The 25513-nt window shown below is 39.6% G+C and overlaps 1 protein-coding gene across 1 annotated transcript in view; it reads right to left on the reverse strand.

Annotated features, from left to right (window-relative positions):
• The window catches only part of RELN (reelin), a 538096-nt gene that overhangs the window by 33727 nt on the left and 478856 nt on the right, over positions 1-25513 (reverse strand). The window contains exons 46-50 of the mRNA XM_069587839.1: positions 22735-22903; positions 7447-7587; positions 5548-5725; positions 3912-4105; positions 460-716 (exon numbers count right to left, since the gene is read on the reverse strand). Of these exons, the coding sequence (XP_069443940.1) occupies positions 460-716; positions 3912-4105; positions 5548-5725; positions 7447-7587; positions 22735-22903 (939 nt within the window). The remainder of the gene's footprint in view (positions 1-459; positions 717-3911; positions 4106-5547; positions 5726-7446; positions 7588-22734; positions 22904-25513) is intronic.

Consider the following 25513-nt stretch of genomic DNA (forward strand, 5'->3'; position numbering starts at 1 on the left):
TAGCATGGAGAGATCCTTGACAGTACACCAGGACCACTGCAATACTCCTATTAAGAATGAAGAGTAACAAGAATGACCCTGGATATTTCTGAACCATGAAATGCCATCACAAATGCATGTACAGCTAAACAAGATCCTTGTCCTTAGAGAGTAAAACAAACGTCCAAAAAATGCTGGCTTTCTAACCAAAATAAAAAATAAGAAATGTAGAAACAAAATTTTTTTCAGAGAAAATTACCCTATTAGTAAAACTACAGAATGCTATTTATTAAAACAAGCTTGCTGGCTTGAAAGAAAGAAAAGGTTTTGTCACAATGTAAAACCAGGAAGTTGGAGAGAAGAAATGGGAACACTCTTCTGACTGTTTCTGTAACCACTTGAGAATGTATAAAAGTTCCACATTTCATTTTTTTGGAAGAGACCCAAATGGATTTTCATTTAACATCAGTGAAAATTTACCTGCAGTTTTGTCCTCCATAAACATGTCGAAAGCGATTCTCCCCACAGGGCCGGCATCTGCAGGCGAGCGCTCATGCTGGGGCACCGGGGCACTGCTGAAGGTGTCTAGCATGACAGTCCTCTGGTCAGCAGAGCCTGAGATGAGGACGTTGTCAATGGCCCAGTCGTTCTGGTCCAGGCCATCGTGTCTTGGCTGCCACCAGCGGAAGCGAGTAGCAATCTCTTTAGCATCAGGAGGGAGGAGGATATTCACGAATCTGAAGAATAAATGATGGTGAGGGTGGGGAAAAGTCGTGCCAAATGTCTCATGGGAGAAAAGGATGTGCATCCACACATAAGACATTACACATCACTTAGGAGATGAGGAAAGGACTTTAGCTAAAATGATTTTTAAAAATCATGATAAGTTGTCTTGATTTTATGGTCTCGTGTGTGTGTGTGCTAAGTTGCTTTGTTAGTGTCTGACTCTGTGACCTCATGGACCATAGCCCGCCAGGCTTCTCTGCCCATGGCATTCTCCAGGCAAGAATACTGGAGTGGGTTGCCATGCCATCTTGCAAGGGATCTTCCCAACCCAGGTATCAAACATGCATCTCTTAAGTCAATATTGGTTTATGTCTACTAAAGTGCATATACCCTATGCCTCCTGATCTGAAGGACGCCTAGGCAAACAGAAAACTGCAGAGTTCACCCTGGAGGCACAATGGTAAAGAATCCACCTGTCAATGCAGGAGAAGCAAGAGGCGGCGGTAAAGTCTCATCTTTTTAATCCATGCCAATCTAACTCCCTTTACAGTCCAAGGCTGCCTCTTAGTATTAGCACTATAGGACAGGGCCAACAAGCCTCAGTTCATCCTAGGAAGAACCTTTAAGCTAAGAGATTCAAAATGACCCCTTGGTTTTCATCTTTCACACTGAAGAGGTTTAGTTATTTCAGTTTTGCTTACACAGTATCTCCTTGTTGATTCTTTTACTCCTTTTTCTCTCTTTACGTCTTCCTTAAAGTATAATGACCAGAACAGTAGGTAGTATTCTAGATGGTAGTATTCTAGAATTCTAGTATTCTAGATCAATCAAAATCTATTCAAGGCTACAATGTTGTTAGTTGAATTTCTGGTACTTGGAATTTAAATACATTTTTTAGGTCATGTCCGCCATTTTGCATACCCTTTGGGTTACAACAGCTCAGTGGAGCTTGGTCCTAGGGAAGGAAAGTGTAGACTGTGAATCTTAGACCCTCACCTGTGTAGTAACTGGCATTTTGGAGACTATGAGTCTGAAAGTGAAAGTGAAGTCGCTCAGTCGCGTCCGACTCTTTGTGACTCCATGGACTGTAGCCTATCAGGCTCCTCTATCCATGGGATTTTCCAGGCAATAGTACTGGAGTGGATTGCCATTTCCTTCTCCAGGGGATCTTCCCGACCCAGGGTTGGAACCTGGGTCTCCCGCATTGTAGACAGACACTTTACCGTCTGAGCCACCAGGGAAGTCCTATGAGTCTTTAGGTAAATAATCTTTTTCGAAGTTCATTTTCTCATGCATCTCAGTTTTGAAGCTCATGTGTGCCCTTCTCTTTCCTCTTTTTTTTGTATGCTCACCTTGTAAGATCTTTTTATAATTTTTATCCACTAAATTGGCATGTTTAATTAAAATTTTAGAAAGTAGTAAGTAATATCAGAAATCTATCCATTCCCGGAAGGACACACAATCACACAGCTTTACCCAGAGCAATGACTTTCTTCTCATTTTTCTTTCCTAAAAAATCCTTGACCACATTTTAAAAACCTTTGGAGTGGAAATTTATCTAAGGCTGCTGAAAGTGTAAATAAATTATGACCACTGTTCCTCCTTGGTGAATTTGTTTCTCCTTCAGAGAACTAAAGTGGATTGGAAAGTTACGCTTTTACCCTATAGAAACATAACTTCTCTCTGTATATTAGGTTGTTTAAGTGCTCAGAAGCTCGTACATGAGACACATTATAACTTTCTTCATAAATAGTTTGTCTCATCTACCATGTTCTACTAATAGGTGAGCACAGTTTTTTTGCACTATTACAATGTGTATCACTTAGTTTCATTTGGAATCCTTTACTGGTGTCCAACTTTAATGCATATGTAGGATTTAAAAATGTTTGTTTATGGCAGAGACTGCTGGCATTTCCTCAATTGCCATATTCCCATTCTCCCTTCATGTTAGGAACCCATCTTCTTAGTGAGGCAAATAGTCACCCAGAATAAAGATAACATGTCCAGACTCCCTTGCATCTGGGTGTGTCACTCTGACAAAGTTCTGGCTATCGGAACGTGAAAGGAAGTGTAGGCAAGTGTTAGAAAGTGTCTTTAAAGAGAGACAGCATACTGCTCTTGCCCCATCCTTTTGCCTGCGAGCTGGAATGTGGGTTCTTTTGGACCATGATGTGTAGGTCAAGTGTAGAGTGTGGCAGAAGTACCAGCTCACAGGAACCTGGGTCTCTAGTCCTGGTGAAGCTACTGGGGCAGCTCTGGGCAGCTTCCTTCTGGATTTAACTTATATTAAGAGAAGGAAAAAAAACTTCCAAGTTATTTTAGGTTTTCTGTAATTCACAGCTGAACCTGTTCTTGACTGATACATTGAATTTCAATGATCATTTACAAGATTCTTGATTGCTTTTATTTTGCCCAATTTTTAGCTGGTATCTGGCTTGCCATGCACTGAGGGATTATCTATGTTTCTCATTTTATTCTGTCTCTTATTTGGGCCACAATCGTTCCTCCTCTCCCTTCTCTTCCCATCTGTTCTTTCACCTTTCTTCCAACCTTCTCTTTCTCTCCTCTTTCATCCTTCTCTTGCATATTCTTCTCCTTCTACTACTTTATTAAATGTTGTTTTCTTTTTTACAAACCTTTTGGCTTTTCTAATTGGTCACATTGTATTTTTGCCCTTCGAGAATATATTCTTAAAAATGACAGATACATTGTGTTTATTCAGGATTTTTCAGTAAGAAATGTAAAAATAGACTCTAGGCTTCTTAAGGATATTTACATTTTATTGTGTTTATTTTGGAGAAGGCAATGTGTTTATTTTCTAGCCTCCAAGTCCCTAAAATGGAGTGAACACTATGTGAACAAACAAACCGGTTTTTTGTTTCCATTTTCCCAAAATGTTGTTGAACTTAATTATATATTCATTAATTTATATGGTTTTCTATAGTGGGTCTATTCATTACTGGCATTGTGATTGTGTATTTATCTATTTGAAAATTTACAAACTAGTTGTTCTTGAAATAAAAAAACCCAAACCAGTTGTTTATCCAGCTCAGAAACCTTATCCTCAAGTTTGTCTCAGAGGCATCCTCTAGTGGTGGTGAGTGTGGTTCAGGTCTCCCTGTGGTCCCTGTGACAGATTCCTAGCAGGTCTTATCAAGTAATGTTGCTCAACATACTAGTTATTGGAGATAAAACAGAATACAAACCCAGGTTTACTGTACTGGTCATAGAAGATTTCCATTAGTAGGTTCCAGGTAATGCCTCCATTGACAGAGTATTCTAAAAGAACACCTTGGTTACGGTTGTTTGGTGTGATCAGGCATCCATACATGAAGTAAAACTGGATAAACTCAGCATTTGTGAGGTTTAGATCCACGGTGACCAATAGCCGACTGCAGCCCTAAGAAGCAGAGTGCAACGATACGGTGATAAGGAATAGTCATGACAGGTTCCAGGTGTTCTCTGGCTTCCATCCTTTCTTTTGTAATACAGCTCACACAGTACTGAAGTAATGATTTTCTTATCATTTCTCCTACTATACTAGCTTCTAGTATGGCCTCTAGCGCACAGTAGGTAAACAGCAAACATATGCTCAATTTTGAAATTTTAGTATTAGAACTTACAAAGGGCAATGTATTCTAAGGAGATTCTCTTTTGTTTTTTCTAGGCAATAGGAGAGCTGGCATTAAAGTAACTATTCTATATTTTTCTTAAACTATTTCTAGTTATTTATAGGTATCTGTTAGATTTTTAAAAAGACATTGGCTATTAATAAAATAGCGCATTGAGATGACTATTTTAATATGAAATTTTAAAATGATGTCCAAAAATACAACTTAATTATAATTAGCAATACTAGTTGTAAGCTTTTTAAACTTTTACAGTTGATTTTAATATTTTCTATATTAATTCATTAACATAGATAAGTAGTTATTTCTTATTAATAGATGAAACTATGAGGAAAACTAGGTATCAGAGTTCTATCTAAGTTAATACTAAAGAAGAAAGAGTATTGTGAACATTGCATTCTTCACCACTGTTGATGATTATAAAAATTCTGTATGCTGTATGTTCTGTTGCTACTCTTGGCCTAAAATACTAGTACACTTCATTGGCACAAATGCAAACTCTAAGGTAGGGTGTGGTAGGGAAACAAATAACTGACAATGAATTTGCAATTTTAAAAAATTAAATTTACCTATGAAAGGTATTTAATCATACTACTGGAGAAATTCTACTTTTAAACAAGTCATCTTTGGCAGTAGTGCAGAATGATTATAAAATTTCTCAAAGCAATTTTCTATCATTGCTGCTATCATTCACAAAATAATCTGCTATAAATACAAATGTCTAGAAATTACTAACAGTTATTCTTGCTTGGGTAAGTTATATAAGGGGTTAATTATTGTTAATAAATTCAGGAAACACCAAAGCTCATTTTCCAGATTTTTGGCTCATTAAATCCCAAATCTGTTGCAAGCTCAGGAATTTTCAATTAGAACATCATCCAGATGGAAGACCCTCACACATTGTGCAAGCTCTCTGTCCCAGGGTGGAAATTCATTTAAATCCTTTTTTTTTTAAAAATGTGCACTTAAACATACCTATACTGACACCACCCTGCATAGTTAAACTGTCAAAACTGATTTTTGACAGGAAAATGTGGAAAATGATTAGCATTTTCTGATTTGTAGAAAGTTGTGAGTTCACATCAGGTTTGTTCATTTAGAGTTTCTAACTCTGCATCTTGATTTGTTGATTAAACTTCAAAAGAGAGTCAGTTTTCGGAGGGGGAGGAACTCAGAGGATGCAGAAATGAATAAACAGCAACCAAACACTGACCCCACTGAAATGAAGAGCCATTCCTGAAGCCACAGCTCCACACACGGTACTTAATTTCCCTCCATTCACAGTCAGCCAGTTCTGGTTAGATGGGGCCCTATTGAAGTTGTCTTTGAGTTGAGTTGGAAGAGAGGTCTCAGGCTCATCACAGTACAGGCCACCCCACTGCTCGTCACAGCTGGGAGTGGAGAAAGAGAAAAGTCAGCATCAAACACAGGCCCTGCAAGTGTGCTCTCAAATCAGTGAGGCCAACTCCTTTTCCTAGTCCAAGATGATGGCAGATTAGGTATCTTTACAGAATTTGCTGTAATTCAGCTGCTCTCCTTAACAGTGCTTTAGGTTAGAAATAAGCAGTGTATTAACTGCCTCTGCTGCTGCTGCTGCTGCTGCTGCTGCTGCTGCTGCTAAGTCGCTTCAGTCATGTCCGACTCTGTACGACCTCATAGATGGCAGCCCACCAGGTTCCCCTGTCCCTGGTATTCTCCAGGCAAGAACACTGGAGTGGGTTGCCATTTCCTTCTTCAATGCATGAAAGTGAAAAGTGAAAGTGAAGTAGCTTCAGTCGTGTCCAACTCTGTGCAACCCCATAGACGGCAGCCCACCAGGCTCCTCCATCCATGGGATTTTCCAGGCAAGAGTACTGGAGTGGGGTGCCACTGCCTTCTCTGTAACTGTCTCTAGGCTTTCCTAAATTAGTGACTTGGGCTTATAGGTGGAAAGAAAGAAGCAACCTGAAAGAATTTACTAAAGCCCAGTTCCTACATGACACAGCTCTGGATGGCTGATAAGCAAGTGCAGATACCAAACTAACCTGGTTGGTCCTAATAATTTATGAAATCAGGCTTAACAGAGACTTTGGGCCAATCAGGAATTCAAGAGGCCAGGTTCCAAATAGCAAAGGGCACTTTGGATAGCATCTGCCATCTCTGACCACAGGATTGAATTCTCTGTTCAATGTGGGAAGAAATATGAATATAGGACTGGGAAGCTCTGGGGTTGCAAGAGGTTGATATGGGCTAGAATCATTAATCAAAAGAAAGACTTCCCAGGTGTGCAGAGATTAATGGAGAAGGGAAATGTGAATTCTTTATCTTCATTCATACTACCCCATCTAACAGTAGAGTCTTTGAAAATAAAGCACAGAGCCCCCTAGTACACAAAACACACACACACAGACACACACACACACACTGTTTAGATCCTTCCAAAGACGCTAAGGCTCTATAAGAGACACAAAACACACACACACATACACACACACACACACACACTGTTCAGATCCTTCCAAAGACGCTAAGGCTCTATAAGAGACACAAAACACACACACACACACACACACACACTCACACACACACACACTCACACACACACAGAGTTTAGATCCTTCCAAAGACGCTAAGGCTCTATAAGAGTAAAATCCCAGGTCTCTCCATGAAATACATCTGGCAAATTGATCAGGTATTTGTATACTTTCTTATGCAAATAACATAGGAATACCTTTCAACCACAAGTAATGCACATCATTGCGTATACATTCAGACCTAAGTGAGAAAAATACTTTTGATGTATTATTTTCAGTTAGAATATGCTGAACTCTTGAACCTCCTTTAATATTTTTCTCAAGGCTCAGGTGTATCACAAAAACACAGAAGAAAATAAAACACAGTCAATTTTAACTCAGCCTTCTCCTTAAAAGATAGCCATTGTTCAGTTCCTAATCTCTAACCAAGAATGAAGATTCTATAGCCATAAACTTCATAGTTAGCTCAGTGTCAGATTTCAGGAAAAATATATATAACTTAAGGCAGTTTGGGAGTGATTAAAAAACCAGTTTCAGAAAAATCTGGCTGGAATGTGAGTCAGGGACTTTCTAGAGAAGAAAGGAAAAAACCTACTTACACACAGTTTCCTTGGATGCACCTTCCATGGCCACTGCACATATCTATGCAGCCATCCCCGATATAGACATTATCTATTGCCCACGTCTGCTGCTTGTCAAAAGGAGCTGGCTGATGCCAACGGAAACGAGTGGCTTGGGACCTTTGAAGAGAAATAAAATTATAATGAAGGATGGGTTGGACAAAAGAACGTGTTCTGATATGTTTAAACAAGTGCATGGAGGAATGTAACACAAACGTATGTATACCCTCGCCTGTGTTCTGAAGAAAGTGTTGGTAATGGCAGTGTTCCTTGCCCAACTTTGATTAATAAAACCAAGCGAAATGGAACTGCAATAGCTTGAGAATACATTTTGGGCCAATGATATTTCTGAGCCTTGTAAAAACAGATTAGAACAGAAACCAAAACTAATGCTAAAACCAGTAGCCTCAGGGAGCCAGTAAGCCCTGAATTTTGGGTGGAAACCACTGTGAAGGGACACCAGGTCTGCTGCTAACTTATATTTGCATTTTAGGAAAAGATGTTTGTCCTTAAGCAGCCACAAGCCCTCTGCATTTGACTTGGGGAGAGGGTTTCAACTCCCCCATGCTACCAAAAGTCAGATGCTTTTGTGCAGGGGGCACACTGATAGGCCTCACATAACATTTTGGAGGAATTCGCACAATGAGAGCCTTAGGAAGACAGTGGGGCTGTAAGTCAGAAGGATCAATGAAACCCTAGATAACTAGACAGACAAAACAGAGGGTAGTAAGATCAGACTTACTTTATAATGATTTAAATGCAATATAAATAAAATCCAAACAGAGATTGTCCCACTACATAAGCAGAAATTTATTTGCTCACTTGCATAGCCTGGGAGGAGTGTCTTGTTTAGAAACGCAAATAAACTTATATGTTTAGAGACACTAGATGGCAGTAAAATCCAAACAATCCCTGAGGCTCAAGTGAGCTTGAACATTCAAAGAGCATGGGGGAAATAATTAGCCAAAGCAACTTTTGTTTCATGGATTCATATATTTTTGTCATTAAGCGATATGTTAACCACGTGACTGAAAGATATCTATTTTAGGCAGGACCAAATACCAAAGAACAAGAATTTAAAATTTTCTAATTGAACTCATATATATTAAATTTGGGCTTTCCAGGTGGTGCTAGTGGTAAAGAACCTCCTGACAATATAGGAGACCCAAGAGACATGGGTTCAATCCCTGGGTAGGAAAGATCCCCTGGAGAAGGGCATGGCAACCCACTCCACTATTCTTGCCTGGAGAATTCGCATGAACAGAGAAGCCTGCCAGGCTTCAGTCCATGGGGGTCACACAGAGTTGGACATGACTGAGCAACTTTGCACGTATTAAGTTTAGAAAATAGAAAAGAAACAGAACTCAAATCTTCACTCTGAAAGTAAATCATTCAGTTTGATATTTCTTTACTGAGCATCTACGCACTCATTTCTTCACAACCTGTTTTGCCAGCTCCCATCTGTTCCTCTCAGCAGAGGAAAGTTGACCTAAAACCCTCCTGTCACTTCTTATTGCATTTAACTTCAACTGCAAGCTCCTCCGTGGTCCACGAGGCTCTGCCTGAGCTAAGCCCTCTCCTTTACCCCGCTAGCCTCGCTATTTAATTCTGGAGCCTTGCTCATCCTCTCAGCTCACAAGGCTCCGCAAACTCTTGCCTCCCTTCCGCCTGCATGTTTTTCTTTTGTCTCTGCCTGGTTAACCCTTGTATCCTTTAAGTCTTAGAGAAAATGTCAGGTCCTCATAGAGAAATATTCTTTCAGAGCCCTTTAAAAATTACATTTCTTCGATAGCAAAAAGTTCTTTTCCTTTCATAGTATTTATAACAATTGTGGTGATATAGTTATTTGCCATATAGTCAAAGGTCCATATAGTCAAAGCTATGGTTTTTCCAGTAGTCACGTATGGATGTGAGAATTGGACCACAAAGAAGGCTGAGGGCCGAGGAATTTGATGCTTTGAAACTGTTGTGTTGGAGAAGACTCTTGAGAGTCCCTTGACTGCCAGGAGATCAAACCAGTCAATTCTAAAGGAAATCAACCCTGGATATTCATGGAAGGACTGATGCTGAACTGAAGTTCCAATACTTTGGCCACCTGATGTGAACGGCCAACTCATTGGAAAAGACCCTGAAGCTGGGAAAGATAGAAGGTGGGAGGAGAAGGGTATGACAGAGGACTAGATAGTTGGATGGCATCACTGACTCAATAGACAAGAGTTCGAGCAAGCTCCGGGGGTTGGCGATGGACAGGAAGCCTGATGTGCTGCAGTCCATGGGGTCACAAAGAGTCGGACACGGCTAAATGACTGAACAGCAACATTCCATTGTGTGTGTGTGTACACCACATCTTGTTTATCCATTCATCTGTCAAGAGGCATTTAGTTTGCTTCCGTGTCTTGGTTATTGTAATAGAGCTACAATGGGGTATGTGTATCTTTCTGAGTTGGAGTTTTCATCTTTTCCAGATATAAGCCCAGAAGTAGGATAGCTGGATGATACAGTATCTCTATTTTTAGTTTTTTAAGGCATCTCCAAACTGTTTTCCATAGTGGCTGTACCAATTTAAATTCCTACTAAGAGTGTAGGAGGGCTCCCTTATCTCCACACCCTCTTCAGTATTTATTATTTGTAGACATGATGATGGACATTTTGACTAGCCCATCACCTTTTATCATAGCTCTTCTCACCTTTTATTAAAAGTGCCTACTTATGCATTATTTCCTCTGCTGTTTTCCTTATTTATCAGTTTATTGTTGGTGACTCCTATAGATAGGGCTTCATGCACACTTACTGAGAGAATGTTAAATTGGTAGCAATAAAGGTGGCCAGGAAAATCTGAATAGAAGAAGTCTTGAGAGTGGATGGGCAGGAGCTGGGGGTCAGTGGTGGAGAGGGCAGTGATTTGATGACTGCTAAAGTAAGGGAGATCTTCCTAAGAGTTAGGAGATGGCAGAGCTGCGTAGCATGTGGTGGTTTTCTGATCACTCACTGGCTGTGCTGATCACAGTCCAGGTAGCCACTTAACAGACTTACAGAAGATTTAAGAGCCAGGTGCACTGTTTGGGTTGATAGCTTTCATGGGGACTTCTGATCATGACACTTTCAATTTGTACAATTTTGCAGCATTCCACAGAAAAGGAAACAGTAGAATATTATGCATAGAATGTGTGAAAATCAGAGTTGGTTAATGAAAGTCAAGATAAATAAGGGCTCTATTCTATATTCCCTGGTGGCTCAGCTGGTAAAGTGTCTTCCTACAATGCAGGAGACCGGGGTTCAATCCCTGGGTTGGGAAGATCTCTTGGAGAAGGAAATGGCAACCCACTCCAGTATTCTTGCCTGGACAATCCCAAGGATGGAGGAGCCTGGTAGACTACAGTCCATGGGGTCGCAAAGAGTCGGACATGACTGAGTGACTTCACTTTCACTTTAATCTATATTCTGGTCCTAGTAAATTCTATGCTCATGGTGAATAACTTAATACATGTAAAAAGGGGGTTTATTAGATGATTCCTAGGGTCCCCATCTCAAATGTGATGATTTTATATTCTTGGAAATAACTGTATCTGCCCTGTAAAATGAGTATATACACTGTCCAATATAGTCTTATAAGAAAAGGCAACACTTTCACTAAGGGATGAATTGGAAGGTAAGTAGAAAATGAAAGTCTGAAAGTTGAACTTCCAGAACTTCTTATTGTCTTGTCACAGATTTACTATGTAAAGGGGCCAAATCACTTATGTTTACATGCTGATACTTCCCTGTCTGTAAAACTAGGAAAATGCTACTTTCCACCTCACAATGGTGTTGTGAACATTAATTAGTTCATGTTTATCAAGACTTGCAAGTGTCTTGGTGAAGTCCCTTGGCAGGTGTCATCATTCATCCTGAAGCTTCTTATAATGATAGTCGCCATCGGCTGCTGCTCCTGGAGTTGTGGGGAAAATGGCCCCAGAGCAGATTTCTCCTTTTTCCACATCCTTGAAAGGCCTCTCCTTGCATCTTTTCTGAATTTATATAATTTCCTCTCCATTTACATCACATAGTAAGTGCTCCATAAGTGTTGCATAATAATTAAGCATCCATTGCTAAGCAGTTAAAATGGTATTGTCAATAGTATGGTTTCCATCATTGTTCTTCCAAGGAAACTTTTCCCACACTGTCTACACATCTTTTAGTGAATTTTGATATTTACTTCAGGGTCTTTTATATCTGCTCTTTTCTTCAAAATGGCTATGTCTGCTTATGAAGTCCTGATGAGACTTCACCATCATCATGAAAAAAAGTTCTTTGATAGAAACAATACATACTTTTTAATAAGCTTTCTCACTCTTCCCTGATGTTTTCTTTACTCTCAGAGATACATAAAATATTTAAGACTAGAAAATATAGCTAATCCTCCAATTCTACTAATGATGATGTTAAAGCACAGTGCCCTAAGTCATACTGATTTACTCACAAAACCAAGACAAGGCAAGGATCTATCGGTTCATTATTACTCTCTATTCTCAATGAGCAAACCCTTCAAAACTCTATCTCAACCTGTACAAAATAATCTCATTCCTAAAATATAACAGTTTTTTTTTTTGTGGATAGCTTTGCCTGCCTATTGCTGCTATATATACACATAAGTCTATCCTGATTTCTGCTATTCAATGTCAGAGTTGAAACCTTTGGCACTCTGAGATTGAGTTAGAGGCTCTACAGTGTCTGTCTTATTTCAAAATGTGTCCCATATTTACCTTGCTAGTCAAGACCTTTTCTTTCTATTGGGCATAAAATTTCCTCCATGACTCTATTTCTCTGTGTTAGACAGAAGTGGAGAAAACTCCAAAGAAGATACATAAATGGCCGATAAATGCATGAAAAGATACGAAACATTAGTCATCCAGTGCGCAGGAGCTTAAGTCATGTCCAGCTCTTTGCAACCCTATGGACTGTAGCTCTCCAGGCTCCTCTGTCCATGGGGATTCTCCAGGCAAGAATACTGGAGTGGGTGGCCATGCCCTCCTCCAGGGGATCTTCCCCCCACTCAGGGAATAAACTGGTGTGTCTCTTATGTCTCCTGCATTGGCAGGTGGGTTCTTTACCACTAGTGTCACCTGCCAAATGCAAATTCAAACCACAGTTAGATATAACTTTCTGAGGCTTATATCTCATGCCTCCTTTCTAGAGCCTACTTGTATCTATAGGTCATGGGCTGTGATGGTTCAGTTGAGGCTGAGCTGAGCCGACCCATGCCTCTTCCCAGGTGTACACCTATGAATGGATTTACTAGTTCATATAGTAACTCTGTATTTGATATTTTGAGTTGAATAGTTATCCTATGATGACTGTGATAAAAACGTGGAAGTAACAAGTGTTGGCAAGGATGTGAAGAAATGTGAACCCTCATATGCTTCTCCTAGATGCTGTGGGAAAACAGGTTATCAGTTTCTCAAAATGTTGAATACAGAGTTATCATATGATCTAGTAATTCCATTCATAGGTGTACACCTGGGAAGAAGCATGGGTCAGCTCAACTCAGCCTCAACTGAACCATCACAGCCCACAACCAACAGGTACAAGTAGGGTCTAGAAAGGAGGCGTGAACTTTGGTACGAGGTGTGTGAATGAATTGCCTGTGAAGGGCTCTAAAGGTGTGTGTTATGTCACAGGGTGCACAAAAACTCTGCTCTGGGGGAGACCCTGATGAAAAAGACACTGAACTATGGACAAAAGAAGGAAGTCAAACACACTTTGGAGTGGAAAGAAGAGGATGACTCTTAGAAAGGCTGTCTTGTACGATTGTCTCATCTCACGGGTGTGAGGACGGCCAGTCAAGGAGGGAGTATACTATACTATATTATACTATAAGCACGTGTGAGTGCAAAGTCACTTCAGTTGTGTCTGACTGTTTGTGCTCTTATGGACTGTAGCTCACCAGGCTCCTCTGTCCATGGGATTTCCCAAGCAAGAATACTAGAGTTGGTTGCCATTTCCTCCTCCAGGGGATCTTCCCCACCCAGGGATTGAACCCGTGTCTCCTGCGGCTCCCACGTTGGCAGGTGGATTCTTTATTACTGAGCCACCTAGGGATCCTGGACAATCCTTCAGATATGAGAAAGTTCCTACAACTTACAAAATAACTTCATGGAGAATGACATACATTTGTTAAAACAATTAAAACCCATATATAGCATACATACAGCATACAGCCATATAGCCATACAGCATACAGCCAAACCTTAGATTCTCAGATAGAACTTTGGCAGCAAATCTGACAAGTGATAAAGCTTAGAGGGAATTCAAAATTTTTGGAAGTAGCTTTGCTCTCTGTAGTAGTGGAATGGAAATAGATTTAATTTGTCTTAACCTAATGTCCAATGAAACCACAATCGCAGAAAACTAACCAATCTAATCACATGGACCACAGCCTTCTCTAACTCAATGAAACTAAGCCATGCCATATAGGGCCACCCAAGATGGACGGGTCATGGTGGAGAGTTCTGACAAAACATGGTCCACTAGAGAAGGGAATGGCAAACCACTTCAGTATTTTTGCCTTGAGAACCCCTTGAACAGTATGAAAAGGTAAAAAGATAGGACACTGAAAGATGAACTCCTCAGGTCGGTAGGTGCCCAATATGCTACAGGAGATCAGTGGAGAAACAACTCCAGAAAGAATGAAGAGACAGAGCCAAAGCAAAAACAACACCCAGTTGTGGATGTGCCTGGTGATAGAAGCAAGGTCTGATGCTGTAAAGAGCAATATTGCATAAGAACCTGGAATGTTAGGTCCATGAATTAAGGCAAATTGGAAGTGGTCAAACAGGAGATGGCAAGAGGGAATGTTGACATTCTAGGAATCAGCAAACTAAAATGGCCTGGAATGGGTGAATTTAACTCAGATGACCATTATATCCACTACTGTGGGCAAGAATCCCTGAGAAGAAATGGAGTAGCCATCATAGTCAACAAAAGAGTCTGAAATGCAGTACTTGGATGCAATCTCAAAAATGACAGAATGATCTCTGTTCATTTTCAAGGCAAACCATTCAGTATCACAGTAATCCAAGTTTATGACCCAACCAGTAATGCTGAAGAAGCTGAAGTTGAACAGTTCTACAAAGACCTACATGACCTTTTAGAACTAATACCCAAAAAGGATGTCCTTTTCATTATAGGGGACTAGAATGTAAAAGTAGGAAGTCAAGAAACACCTGGAGTAACAGGCAAATTTGGCCTTGGAGTACAGGATGAAGCAGGGCAAAGGCTAATAGAGTTTTGCTAAGAGAATGCACTAGTCATAGCAAACACCCTCTTCCAACAACATAAGAGAAGACTGTATACATGGACATCACCAAATGGCCAACACTGAAATCAGACTGATTATATTCTTTGCGGCCAAAGATGGAGAAGATTTATACAATCAGCAAAAACAAGACCAGGAGCTGACTGTGGCTGAGATCATGAACTTCTCATTGCCAAATTCAGACTTAAATTGAAGAAAGTAGGGGAAATCACTAGACCATTCAGGTATGACCTAAACCAAATCCCTTATGATTATACAGTGGAAGTGAGAAATAGATTTAAGAGACTAGATCTGATAGATAGAATGCCTGATGAACTATGGACGGAGGTTCATGACACTGTATAGGAGACAGGGATCAAGACCATCCCCAAGAAAAAGAAATGCAAAAAAGCACAATGGTTGTCTGAGGAGGCTTTACAAATAGCTGTGAAAAGAAGAGAAAGGAAAAGCTCAGGAGAAAAGGAAAGATATACCCATCTAAATGCAGAGTTCCAAAGAATAGCAAGGAGAGATAAGAAAGTATTCCTCAGTGATCAATGCAAAGAAATAGAGGAAAACAAAGAATGAGAAAGACTAGAGATCTTAAGAAAATTAGAGATACCAAGGGAACATTTCATGCAAAGATGGGTACAATAAAGGACAGAAATGGTATGGACCTAACAGAAGCAGAAGATATTAAAAAGAGGTAGCAAGAATACACAGAAGAACTGTACAAAAAAGATCTTCACAACCCAGATATTCACAATGGTGTGATCACTCACCTAGAGCCAGACATCCTAGAATGTGAAGTCAAGTGGGCCTTAGGAAGCATCACTATGAACAAAGATAGTGGAGGTGATGGAATTCCAGTTGAGCTATTTCAAATCCTGAAAGATGATGTTGTGAAAGTGCTGCACTCAATATGCCAGCATATCTGGAAAACTCAGCAGTGGCCACAGGGCTGGAAAAGGTCTGTTTTCGTTCCAATCCCAAAGAAAGGCAATGCCAAAGAATGCTCAAACTACAGCACAATTGCGCTCATCTCACATGCTAGTAAAGTAATGCTCTAAATTCTCCAAGCCAGGCTTCAGTAACATGTGAACCATGAACTTCCAGATGTTCAAGCTGGTTTTAGAAAAGGCAGAGGAACCAGAGATCAAATTACCAACATCCGCTGGATCATCGAAAAAGCAAGAGAATTTCAGAAAAACATTTATTTCTGCTTTATTGACTATGCTAAAGCCTTGACTGTGTGGATCACAATAAACTATGGAAAATTCTGAAAGAGATGGGAATACCAGACCACCTGACCTGCCTCTTGAGAAATCTGTACGCAGGTCAGGATGCAACAGTTAGAACTGGACATGGAACAACAGACTGGTTCCAAATAGGAAAAGGAGTACGTCAAGGCTGTATATTGTCATCCTGCTTATTCAACTTTTATGTAGAGTACATCATGAGAAATGCTGGGCTGGATGAAGCACAAGCTGGAATCAAGATTGCTGGGAGAAATATCAATAACCTCAGATATGCAGATAACACCACCCTTATGACAGAAAGTGAAGAAGAACTAAAGAGCCTGTTGATGAAAGTGAAAGAGGAGAGTGAAAAAGTTGGCTTAAAGCTCAACATTCAGAAAACTAAGATCATGGCATCTCGTCCCATCACTTCATGGCAAATAGATGGGAACAGTGACAGACTTTATTTTTTGGGTGCTCCAAAATCACTGCAGATGGTGACTGTAGCCATGAAATTAAAAGATGCTTACTTCTTGGAAGGAAAGTTATACCAACCTAGATAGCATATTCAAAAGCAGAGACATTACTTTGCTGAGCGGCAAAGAATTGATGCTTTTGAACTGTGGTGTTGGAGAAGACTCTTGAGAGTCCCTTGGACTGCAAGGAGATCCAACCCGTCCATCCTAAAGGAGATCAGTTCTTGGTGTTCATTGGAAGGACTGATGTTGATGCTGAAATTCCAATACTCTTGGCCATCTGATGCGAAAGCTGACTCATTTGAAAAGACCCTGATGTTGCGAAAGATTGAAGGCAGGAGGAGAAGGGGACAACAGAGGATGAGATGGTTGGATGGCAACACTGACTCAATGGACATGAGTTTGGGTAAACTCTGGGAGTTGGTGATGGACAAGGAGGCCTGGCATGCTGCAGTTGATAGGGTCACAAAGGGTTGGACACGACTGAGCGACTGAACTGAATGCCCACATATATGTTAATATATTCTGTACGTGAAAAATTAATAGTACCATGGTTTATACTAGGCAAAATTGTTTTATGTTTTGTAGCTCTGAGACACTAGCATAAATATGTTAAAGTTACAACAGTGGTATTTAAAGGATCAAAATGATGTATGAGAAGATAGATATGTAAGAGAAGTCTAAGACTTTCTCGACTTGATTGAAACATTTAAACAAGATGTTCAATAATATAAATACTTGCAAAAAGTCTTTCAAAAGATACTGGTAAGTTACAAATGAAGATGGAGAGAAATAGACTATCAGAGAAAGTTTAAATAATCTATTTAAAAAAATGAACTTGTAATTTCCTTGAATATTTCTTCATGATGAACCCAATAAACATCATGCTTAGTTATGATTTTCTTAGAATAAGATATTTTCTTTGCAGATACAGTAGATGGGAATGCTACTGAAAAATACGTCTGCTCTTTAAATTTGTTTACCGCAAAAAGTATAGACTCCTCCAACCCCATTCCACCACTCTAATCCTTCCAGTCTTTTTGCCCCTTTTTGAGCTTATCACCATTCCTTTACTCTTCCGGCACACATTAAGAACATTCCATGCTGTGACTAAAACCACCTGGCTTCCAAAGTGTAATAGTTAATCTTTAAAGACAGTAGTATCAGTCAGGTCATTAGGGCCAGTAGAAGGGAATGGATCATCTTCCAACTGTGACTTAAAATAGCCAAGTCATACCTGAGCCTTCCTGTTGCAGCTCCCCTTCCCCGACTTTCTAGGTGGATTTAGGTTACCTGCCCTTCCATTGACTCACCCTGGTTCTCAGATGACATTTGAAGAACCTATGATGCCACTTGAGCTACCTGTTATTTTTAGGTCTGGGGTTACTAAAGAGGAGGAGGCAGATTCAGATTAGGGGATACAAAATTGATTTCAGCATCTTTCTAATTTTTCAGTCTTTCTCAAGAACTCCTGGCATCCTCGCTGCCTATCTCTTCTAGGACCATATCATAGGCAAGCAAGAAAGATGCAGTGCTAATACAGTTAGTATGATAGGTTAAGCCTATGGGCTCTGACACCAGACCAGCTTTATTTATTTCCACTATCTCACTGAAACTATTCTTTTGAAGGTCACTGACTATGTCCTTATTGAAAAACTCTACTAAATTTATTGTGAAACTTGCTTCTTAACTCACTGTAGCATTTGTCACTGACGATCATCTCTTCCTGCTTGATATTCTAGTCTCACTTGGCTTTTGGATACCACGTACTTCATATTCTCCTACTTCCCTGACTGAATCCTTCTCATTCCTCTAATAGCTATTTCCACTCATTCTTCTATTAAATTTAGGGGTCTTTTCTTTTTAAATACTCTCCTCTGGAGAGCTGCTGCAGTTTTACAGCATTTCCTATGACCTCTGTGCTCATGTCTCCACGGTTTATTATCTTCCCTTGGGCTCTAGTCTTCATAGCTCTGTCAAAAGGATATTTCCATCACATTTAATTCAGCATCATTTCATTAAGTCTGCCATACTGCCCCTCTTGGAATCAGCTTTAGCTCACTCCTCTCTTTTTCTCACCATTTTCACAGGATTCAAAATTTGAGTCATCTTTTGAGTCATCTTCGTGTGCAACGAAGTTAACAACTGAGTTTTACCAGTTCTTTCTTTGAAATGTCCTGTAATATCTGCTTCATCACTTTCATGTTAGCTGTAGCCCAGACTCTTGTTATCATGCACCATCATTATCACAATGCCTTTGTCTTTCTCTTACTTAAGTCTATTTTCCCTTTTTTTTTTTTTTCTTGGAAGAATAATCTCAGCTCAGAACTCACCATGGTTCATTTTCCCCACAAGTCTAAACTCCTTTGCCTTGCTTTGCATGTGTGCTAAGTCGCATCTGACTCTGTGTGACCCTATGGACTGTAGCCCGCCAGGCTTTCTGTCCATGGGATTCTCCAGATACGAGCACTAGAGTGGGTTGCCATGCCACGGGATCTTCCAGGGGTTGATCTTCCAGGGGATCTTCTGGTGTCTCTTATGTCCCCTACATTGGCAGGTGGGTTCTTTACCACCAGAGCCACCCAGGAAGCCGCTTGCCTCACGTTAGCACTTGCTGTAAGTTAACCCAACTTTACTAACAAACAAATGTCCCACAGCTTTAGATATGAACTCCCTCCTTAATCGGCAACCTCTGTGCTTATCCCAGGCTCACATGTTCATGCTCTTCCCCTAATTTAGGAAGTTTTTTTCCTTACCCTCCTAAATTCTAGCCATTCTTTGAGGCCAGGGCCCATCTTTTCTACAAAACCCTCTCTAACTCTGGCATTTAACATTGTCTCTCAATACTCAATATCTATAGCATTTTCAGACCGTTCCTCAGTGAAGCTTTAAATTATATTCAGTATGTATTAGTTTTAAGCTATGTATTTTCCCATGATCAGGTTGTAACCTCCTCCAGGGCAGTATCTTAAGGCAGTGTCCTACCATTACTATGGACTCACTTTGTTAAGCTAAATGAGAAAGACTTCTCAGTCTGACTGAAGTGTGGTAATAAACCTGAGATGTGGTTAACATATGTGATTATGTGGTTAACTCATAAAAGTAAAAATGACTTACATTTCAGTAAATGTTTATAATGTCCCAAATATTACCATGCACATTTATGAGCTTTTTATATGGTAAAAAGTCTTCATTTTTCAGATGAGGAAACTGAAACTTAGGGACATGAAATGACTTACTTAGAAGCTCACAGGGCTGAAAAGTGGAAGCCCTCCACTAAACCACAATGCTTTTCAGTCTTTTTTTCTTTTTCTTCCTTTCATGAAGATCTAACTTTATCAGTGTATATGGGGAGGATTAGAGACTATGCCCTATCAACCCCAATTCATTTAGGTTTTAATAGAGTAATGTTTGGAGTGCATTGTGATGTGATCTTGTATTTAGTCTTACTGTTCCCTTTCTGATGAAAAGCACCAGCATCAGTTCGCTTTTCCAACTCAGAGACCAGGAAATCATCTTCAGCATTGCTCTTTCCCTCACAGTCCTATGTCCTTTCATCATTAAGCTCAGTCAATTTTACTGCCACTATTTCTCTTGAATTTATTCCCTTCTTTTCATGTCTGCCACATCTTAGTCCAAGCCACCAGCAGTTACTATCTCTTTAAGAGAATCCTTACATCTACTTCTACTCTTATCTTCCCCAACTTGTTCTCCAGTTAGAATAAACTTTTCTAAATGCAAACCTGATTATGTTTCCAAATCCCAAAGCACTTTATCAGGCTTCCAGCATTCATATAACAACCCCCTAAAACTTTAGTACAACCAACAATGCTCTTCGTGATCTGACATCATCTAATACCTCACCCCACTTTCTCTCTTGGTGTCTGATTCATTCTTCCAGCATCTCAAATATGCCTGCTTCTTCCCACTACTGGCTGTTTTCCTTACCTGGAACACTTCTCTTTCAGTTCAGTTCAGTTCAGTTGCTCAGTCGTGTCCAACTCTTTGTGACCCCATGAACTGTAGCAGGCCAGGCCACACTTCTCTTTACTCTTCTCCTATTTTATACTGATCCTTCCTTCACTCTTACTGCAATTATAATTTTCTCAAGAAAGTGTTCCTTGACCTTCTTGATCAAGACAAACCTCTCTATAATGTATAATCTCTTAGCACCATGCAAGGCTCCTCCATCACTTATGAGTTGAACTTCGTATTTACTTCTCTGATTGCTATTGGTTTCTTTTCCCCACTGGACTAAAAGTTCCTTGGGGCAGGGCTAAGTTCAGCCCCTCACATAGATCTAGCTCATGATTAAATACTTTAAAAATACATGCTTAATGATTGACTTAATGAATGAATAATCACTACTGATGACTACCAGTCATTTCAGTTTGGCTAATGGTTTGATGTCAATTTGTGGACACCCAACCTCAGTTGACTCTTTCTACTACTGTGCCAACAATAATGGTATCCTAGATTTGTGGTCACATGATAAGTGAGTGAGCAAACCTACAGCTGGCACATTGTCACAGTCACTCTTAATCCCCACTTAAGCACGTGACTTTAAGTCGTCAGCATCATGTCTGTTTATAGTGAAGAACTACAAACTAAAACCCTCAATTCTGTCCTGAGGGGCAACATAAACATTGAATTCCCAGTACTGGGCAGATGTTGAGGCAGTTCAACTCAAAATAAGAAAGCACCATATTTAAAAAGCAACTCTATGTAAGAGCTGATAAAGTACACTGACGAGCTTGAGACAAAGTGTTGTGAGTCTGGCTCTTGTTCTAATTTATCTTTGGCATAGTGCAAAGCATGACCAGAAGGGGGTCTGGCTTGGGTTCCATCCATGAACATTTCTTTCTGAATTACCCAGAGGGCCTTATTATAAACCAGTGTTGTCTTTAAGACCATTGTACAACATGAGCTTGGAGGGTAATATAATAAACAAACTGCAAATTTTCAATATGATAACAAGATGAAACGGCTGCTCATCAGATTTTTCAAATGTCATTTGAAAGGGTCAAAAATGTACAAGAGACAAAAGATAGATTAAAAGATGAGGATTAATCACATTTGTGTAAAAGACTCAAGGGTATAATGATGAGCTGCAGTTTATCTTAGAATGTCATTTATTTGCAAAATGCTACCAAGTAGCTGGGTAATAATTCAGAGAATTCATAATGACTTAAAAGACTACAGCCTTAATGGAGTTTTTTTTCTATTTTACTTATTAAGATTGCCTTAATAATTCATGCATGGCAATACCTTTAATGAGCAACTAAATCTCACGTATCTCATTTAAACTTGGCAACTCTGCTGACAGTTAATATAGTCTTGTACCCCTGAGCCAGCAATTGTAGAGGAGCCCTGGGCTGTTAGTAACCGAAACCACCCCATTTATGAAAATCCCAGGAAAACTTATGCCCTAGACGAATGGCTGAATTTTATGATCATTTGCTAGGAAGATTTATTCTTTCTTCATTTGTGGAAGGGAGAGAATGATAATGAGCCCAAACTATAACTCCTATTCCATGGACTGCATTGGTTGCTTTGCTTCTTTCTTAAAGGCAGCAACTGATTATCTTTCTACTTAGATGGTGAAAAGAGAGGCATGTAACACTATCCCACCAGGCAAGGTGAATTCTCTGCTTTTCTCCAACACGAAAGTGAATATACAGATAGTTTAGACAACTTTCTACCAGCATCTACCACTCAGTTTTATAAGATACTGTCATTTCTTAAAGACACAAGGAAGAAGCATTCACAATTGTTTTTCACATGAAAGAATGTTCCAGGTGGTAATTCTCAGCATACTGCTCACAACAAAATTTCAAAAGTAAACAGTAATTTTAGTACACATTTATGTGCTACATCCATTTAATATGATACCACTCACTGCTATATTTACAGTAGTCTAACTGACAGAAAATAGACTCCATTTAAATCCATTAAGACTTGTTCTTGGCGTAATGAACTTGTTTTTGGCATAATAAATTAGAGAATCTTACTAATCTGGCCACTGTTTTCTTTCATATACCATTTGAAAAATATACTAGAGGTAAAAGTCAGTAAAGACCTGGATTTGGGGAAAACACAGAACAATGTCACCATAAAAACTGATTTCTTTTTTACTTATTTACAGCACTTTAATAAATTCATGCATGACAATATCATCAACACGTAACAAAATCTCATATAACGTTTAATCTTGCTGTGCTGAAATTGGACATGAAAATTATATCGCATTTGGGTTCACTACATGCAGAAACATTCATACCTGGTGTAACGCGGGAGAGGCACAGTGATTCTGGTCCACTTGTTGAAAGTATCTGACACCAGGATGCGCTGCAGGTGATAGCGACTGCATTCAACATTGGTAGGCAAACAGTCCCTTATCAATGGATGCCAGGACAATCCAAGATCTATCGAGTATTCCAATTCAATAGCTGAAACAGAAGGCATTATTCTGGTTAGAAATACATATCTGATGATTCAGGAACCATGATTACTTATGTTTTCATATGTTTTAATTTATTGTTTTATATACAGTTAAAAGCAATCATAGTAACAGTTAAAATTGATATGTTTATTATTTAATCTAATAGTTATGGAACATGTTATACAAATATATAAATTAGATATCACTTACATATTACAATAACTATAGTATATTTTGGCTGTTTATTTAAAGGTCAACATACAAATACAGAACATAGCAACTGTATATTACAATGGTTCCTTTTAAAATAGTTTTAAAAAATTGAGCAGACTTTTCAAAATTTAACCATACTATAGGGATTCTGACCAACCTATGCCAAATTTTCTCTTGATTAGGAGAAACTCCTAAGAAATTGAAAAATCTCTTATACTCTTACGTAGCCTTGCTTTGTTGTGTTATGGAATATACTGGGAAATCAGAGAAGAAAAAGAAGTAGTTGAAAGTCATGAAATTCATGCCCAAATGGGCAATCAGGCTGTGGGTCTACAGAAAGAGATTTTTTTCCTTTCTCTTCCTCCAAAACATTCAACCTATACCCTATGTTTTATATTTCTCTCTCTAGTCCCTTCTTGACATTATAAACTACTTCAGATCACACCTCCCTATTGAAATTGCCTTCTCTAAGACCATGATTCTCAGTCTTGGTTGCACAATGAAATCACCTGGGTACATTTAGAAAGTACCAATGTCTGAGTCCCATCTGCAGAGATTGGGATTTCACTCTTATGGGGGAGGCCAAGATGTTGGGAGCTTTAAAGTTCCCTGGGGGCACTTTCCTGTGCAGCCAGCGTGGTACCACTCACTGCTCTAAGGCTCCTGGTGGCCTTTTTAGTTAAATACAATGGCTTGTCTCACTATTCATCGTTCCTGTCCTCCCTTCAGTACTGGACATTATTGATGGCTCCCTGATTCTTGAAATGTCCCTTTCTTTTGCAAGACATTATTCTGAATCTCCTGTCTTATTTCCTTCTGACTTCTCTGCTAACTAGCCCAGCTATGGGCATCTTTCCAGACTCCATCTCTGGCCTTCTATTCTACACATACCTTCCTTGGGCTTCAACTATTATTTCTGTGCCCAAATATCCCAATTTTGCATCTCAAAGTTGGTTTTATTCATTCAGCAAATTTGTTCAGCCTGGCATTGTGCTGGATGCTGGCATAGTGTGATGGACAGTACAAAATTCCTGTTTTCTACATTGTAAGCCCTCGACATTAAAGGATATCTCTACCTCAAACTATTTGCACCAAACTAAATAAAAACTCATTTTCTCTCATAAATAACATCTCTTCTCTATTTATTTGAAATTGGAGGATAATTGCTTTACAATATTGTGTTAGTTTTTGCCATACATCAACATGAATCAGCAATAGGTATACATGTAAACATCTCTTCTTAACTACCAAATTCTTTCAGTGATAATGCTCCTGCATTAGTTTTCTGGGTTTAAAATTTAGAAATTATTTTAGAAAATTTACCTCTTTCTTCTTTACCCTTTATGTTCAACATGTCACCTGGTTTTGAGGTCTGCTGCTGCTTTCCTTTTGGTCTTCAGGGTCTCATACTAGTTTTATCTCTTCTATTTGTGTTCATGGCAAGTAGTGCATGTTTTCATCACCTTCTACAGAGACGTCCACCAACACTTTTTTGCCAGGATTCTTCTTTACCCACCTTCACTGGTTCCCGGGCTAATCTTGAAATCCACCATACTACTCTCCTGCACTCAAGCCCTCTTATTCATGACTTTGTCAAGCACAAATTCCTATGCTTGCCTTTTAATGCCCTTCTTAATTTGCTGCCAACAAAGATTTGCCACTTTCCTCTTTTATTTTTTTATTCAGTTCAATCTTTCTCAAGAAGTTCCCCTACTCTATGGTAGAAAATACACACGTCTGGGCTTACATGGGCAGAGTCTCAGTCCTGGTTCCGCTGCAGTCTGGCTGGCCATGTCATAACTTACCTCTTTGGTTTCTCATTGACTGTGTCTATGGACAGTGGGTGGGTGTCTAGGACCCAAAGTCCCTTTGTGTTTTCAAAATTAGCACTCTGCCCTCCTCCATTAGATGCAAATATTGTCTATTCAGGCGGGTCTGCTCATAGTATTCCCATGGACCAGGAGAACTCCCACATTATGCTATCAGACAGCTTGGGGTATCTTCTTCCTCACTTACCCTTCAAATTCACTGCAACTGTCAATGCTCACTTGAGACTTAGCTTCTTTGTGCAATTTCCCAAACTTCTAGGATTGGCCATCCATTGGTTATCTCTCCCTTGGCTGAACTCTCATTACAGTTTTGCATGAGTACCACTCCATCAAGCATTTGATTTAGTCATTTATTGGACTTTAACTTTCTGAAGCATCCCCTCAGCTAGACTGTATACCTTGTGAAGACAGGCTATATACCTTATACTTTCTCAAGTTCCACCTCTACTGACTGGTTTATGCTGATTGATTGAGTCCAAGGTAGAAAGAGCACTTCTGAGCTTTTCCCTAAGATCTGTCCATTAAGTTCAGCCTAATGGAAATATGAAAAATCTGGATTTTGCAGGACCTTGGAA

The sequence above is a fragment of the Ovis canadensis genome, chromosome 4 (assembly GCF_042477335.2).
Source record: "Ovis canadensis isolate MfBH-ARS-UI-01 breed Bighorn chromosome 4, ARS-UI_OviCan_v2, whole genome shotgun sequence".
NCBI lineage: Eukaryota > Metazoa > Chordata > Mammalia > Artiodactyla > Bovidae > Ovis > Ovis canadensis.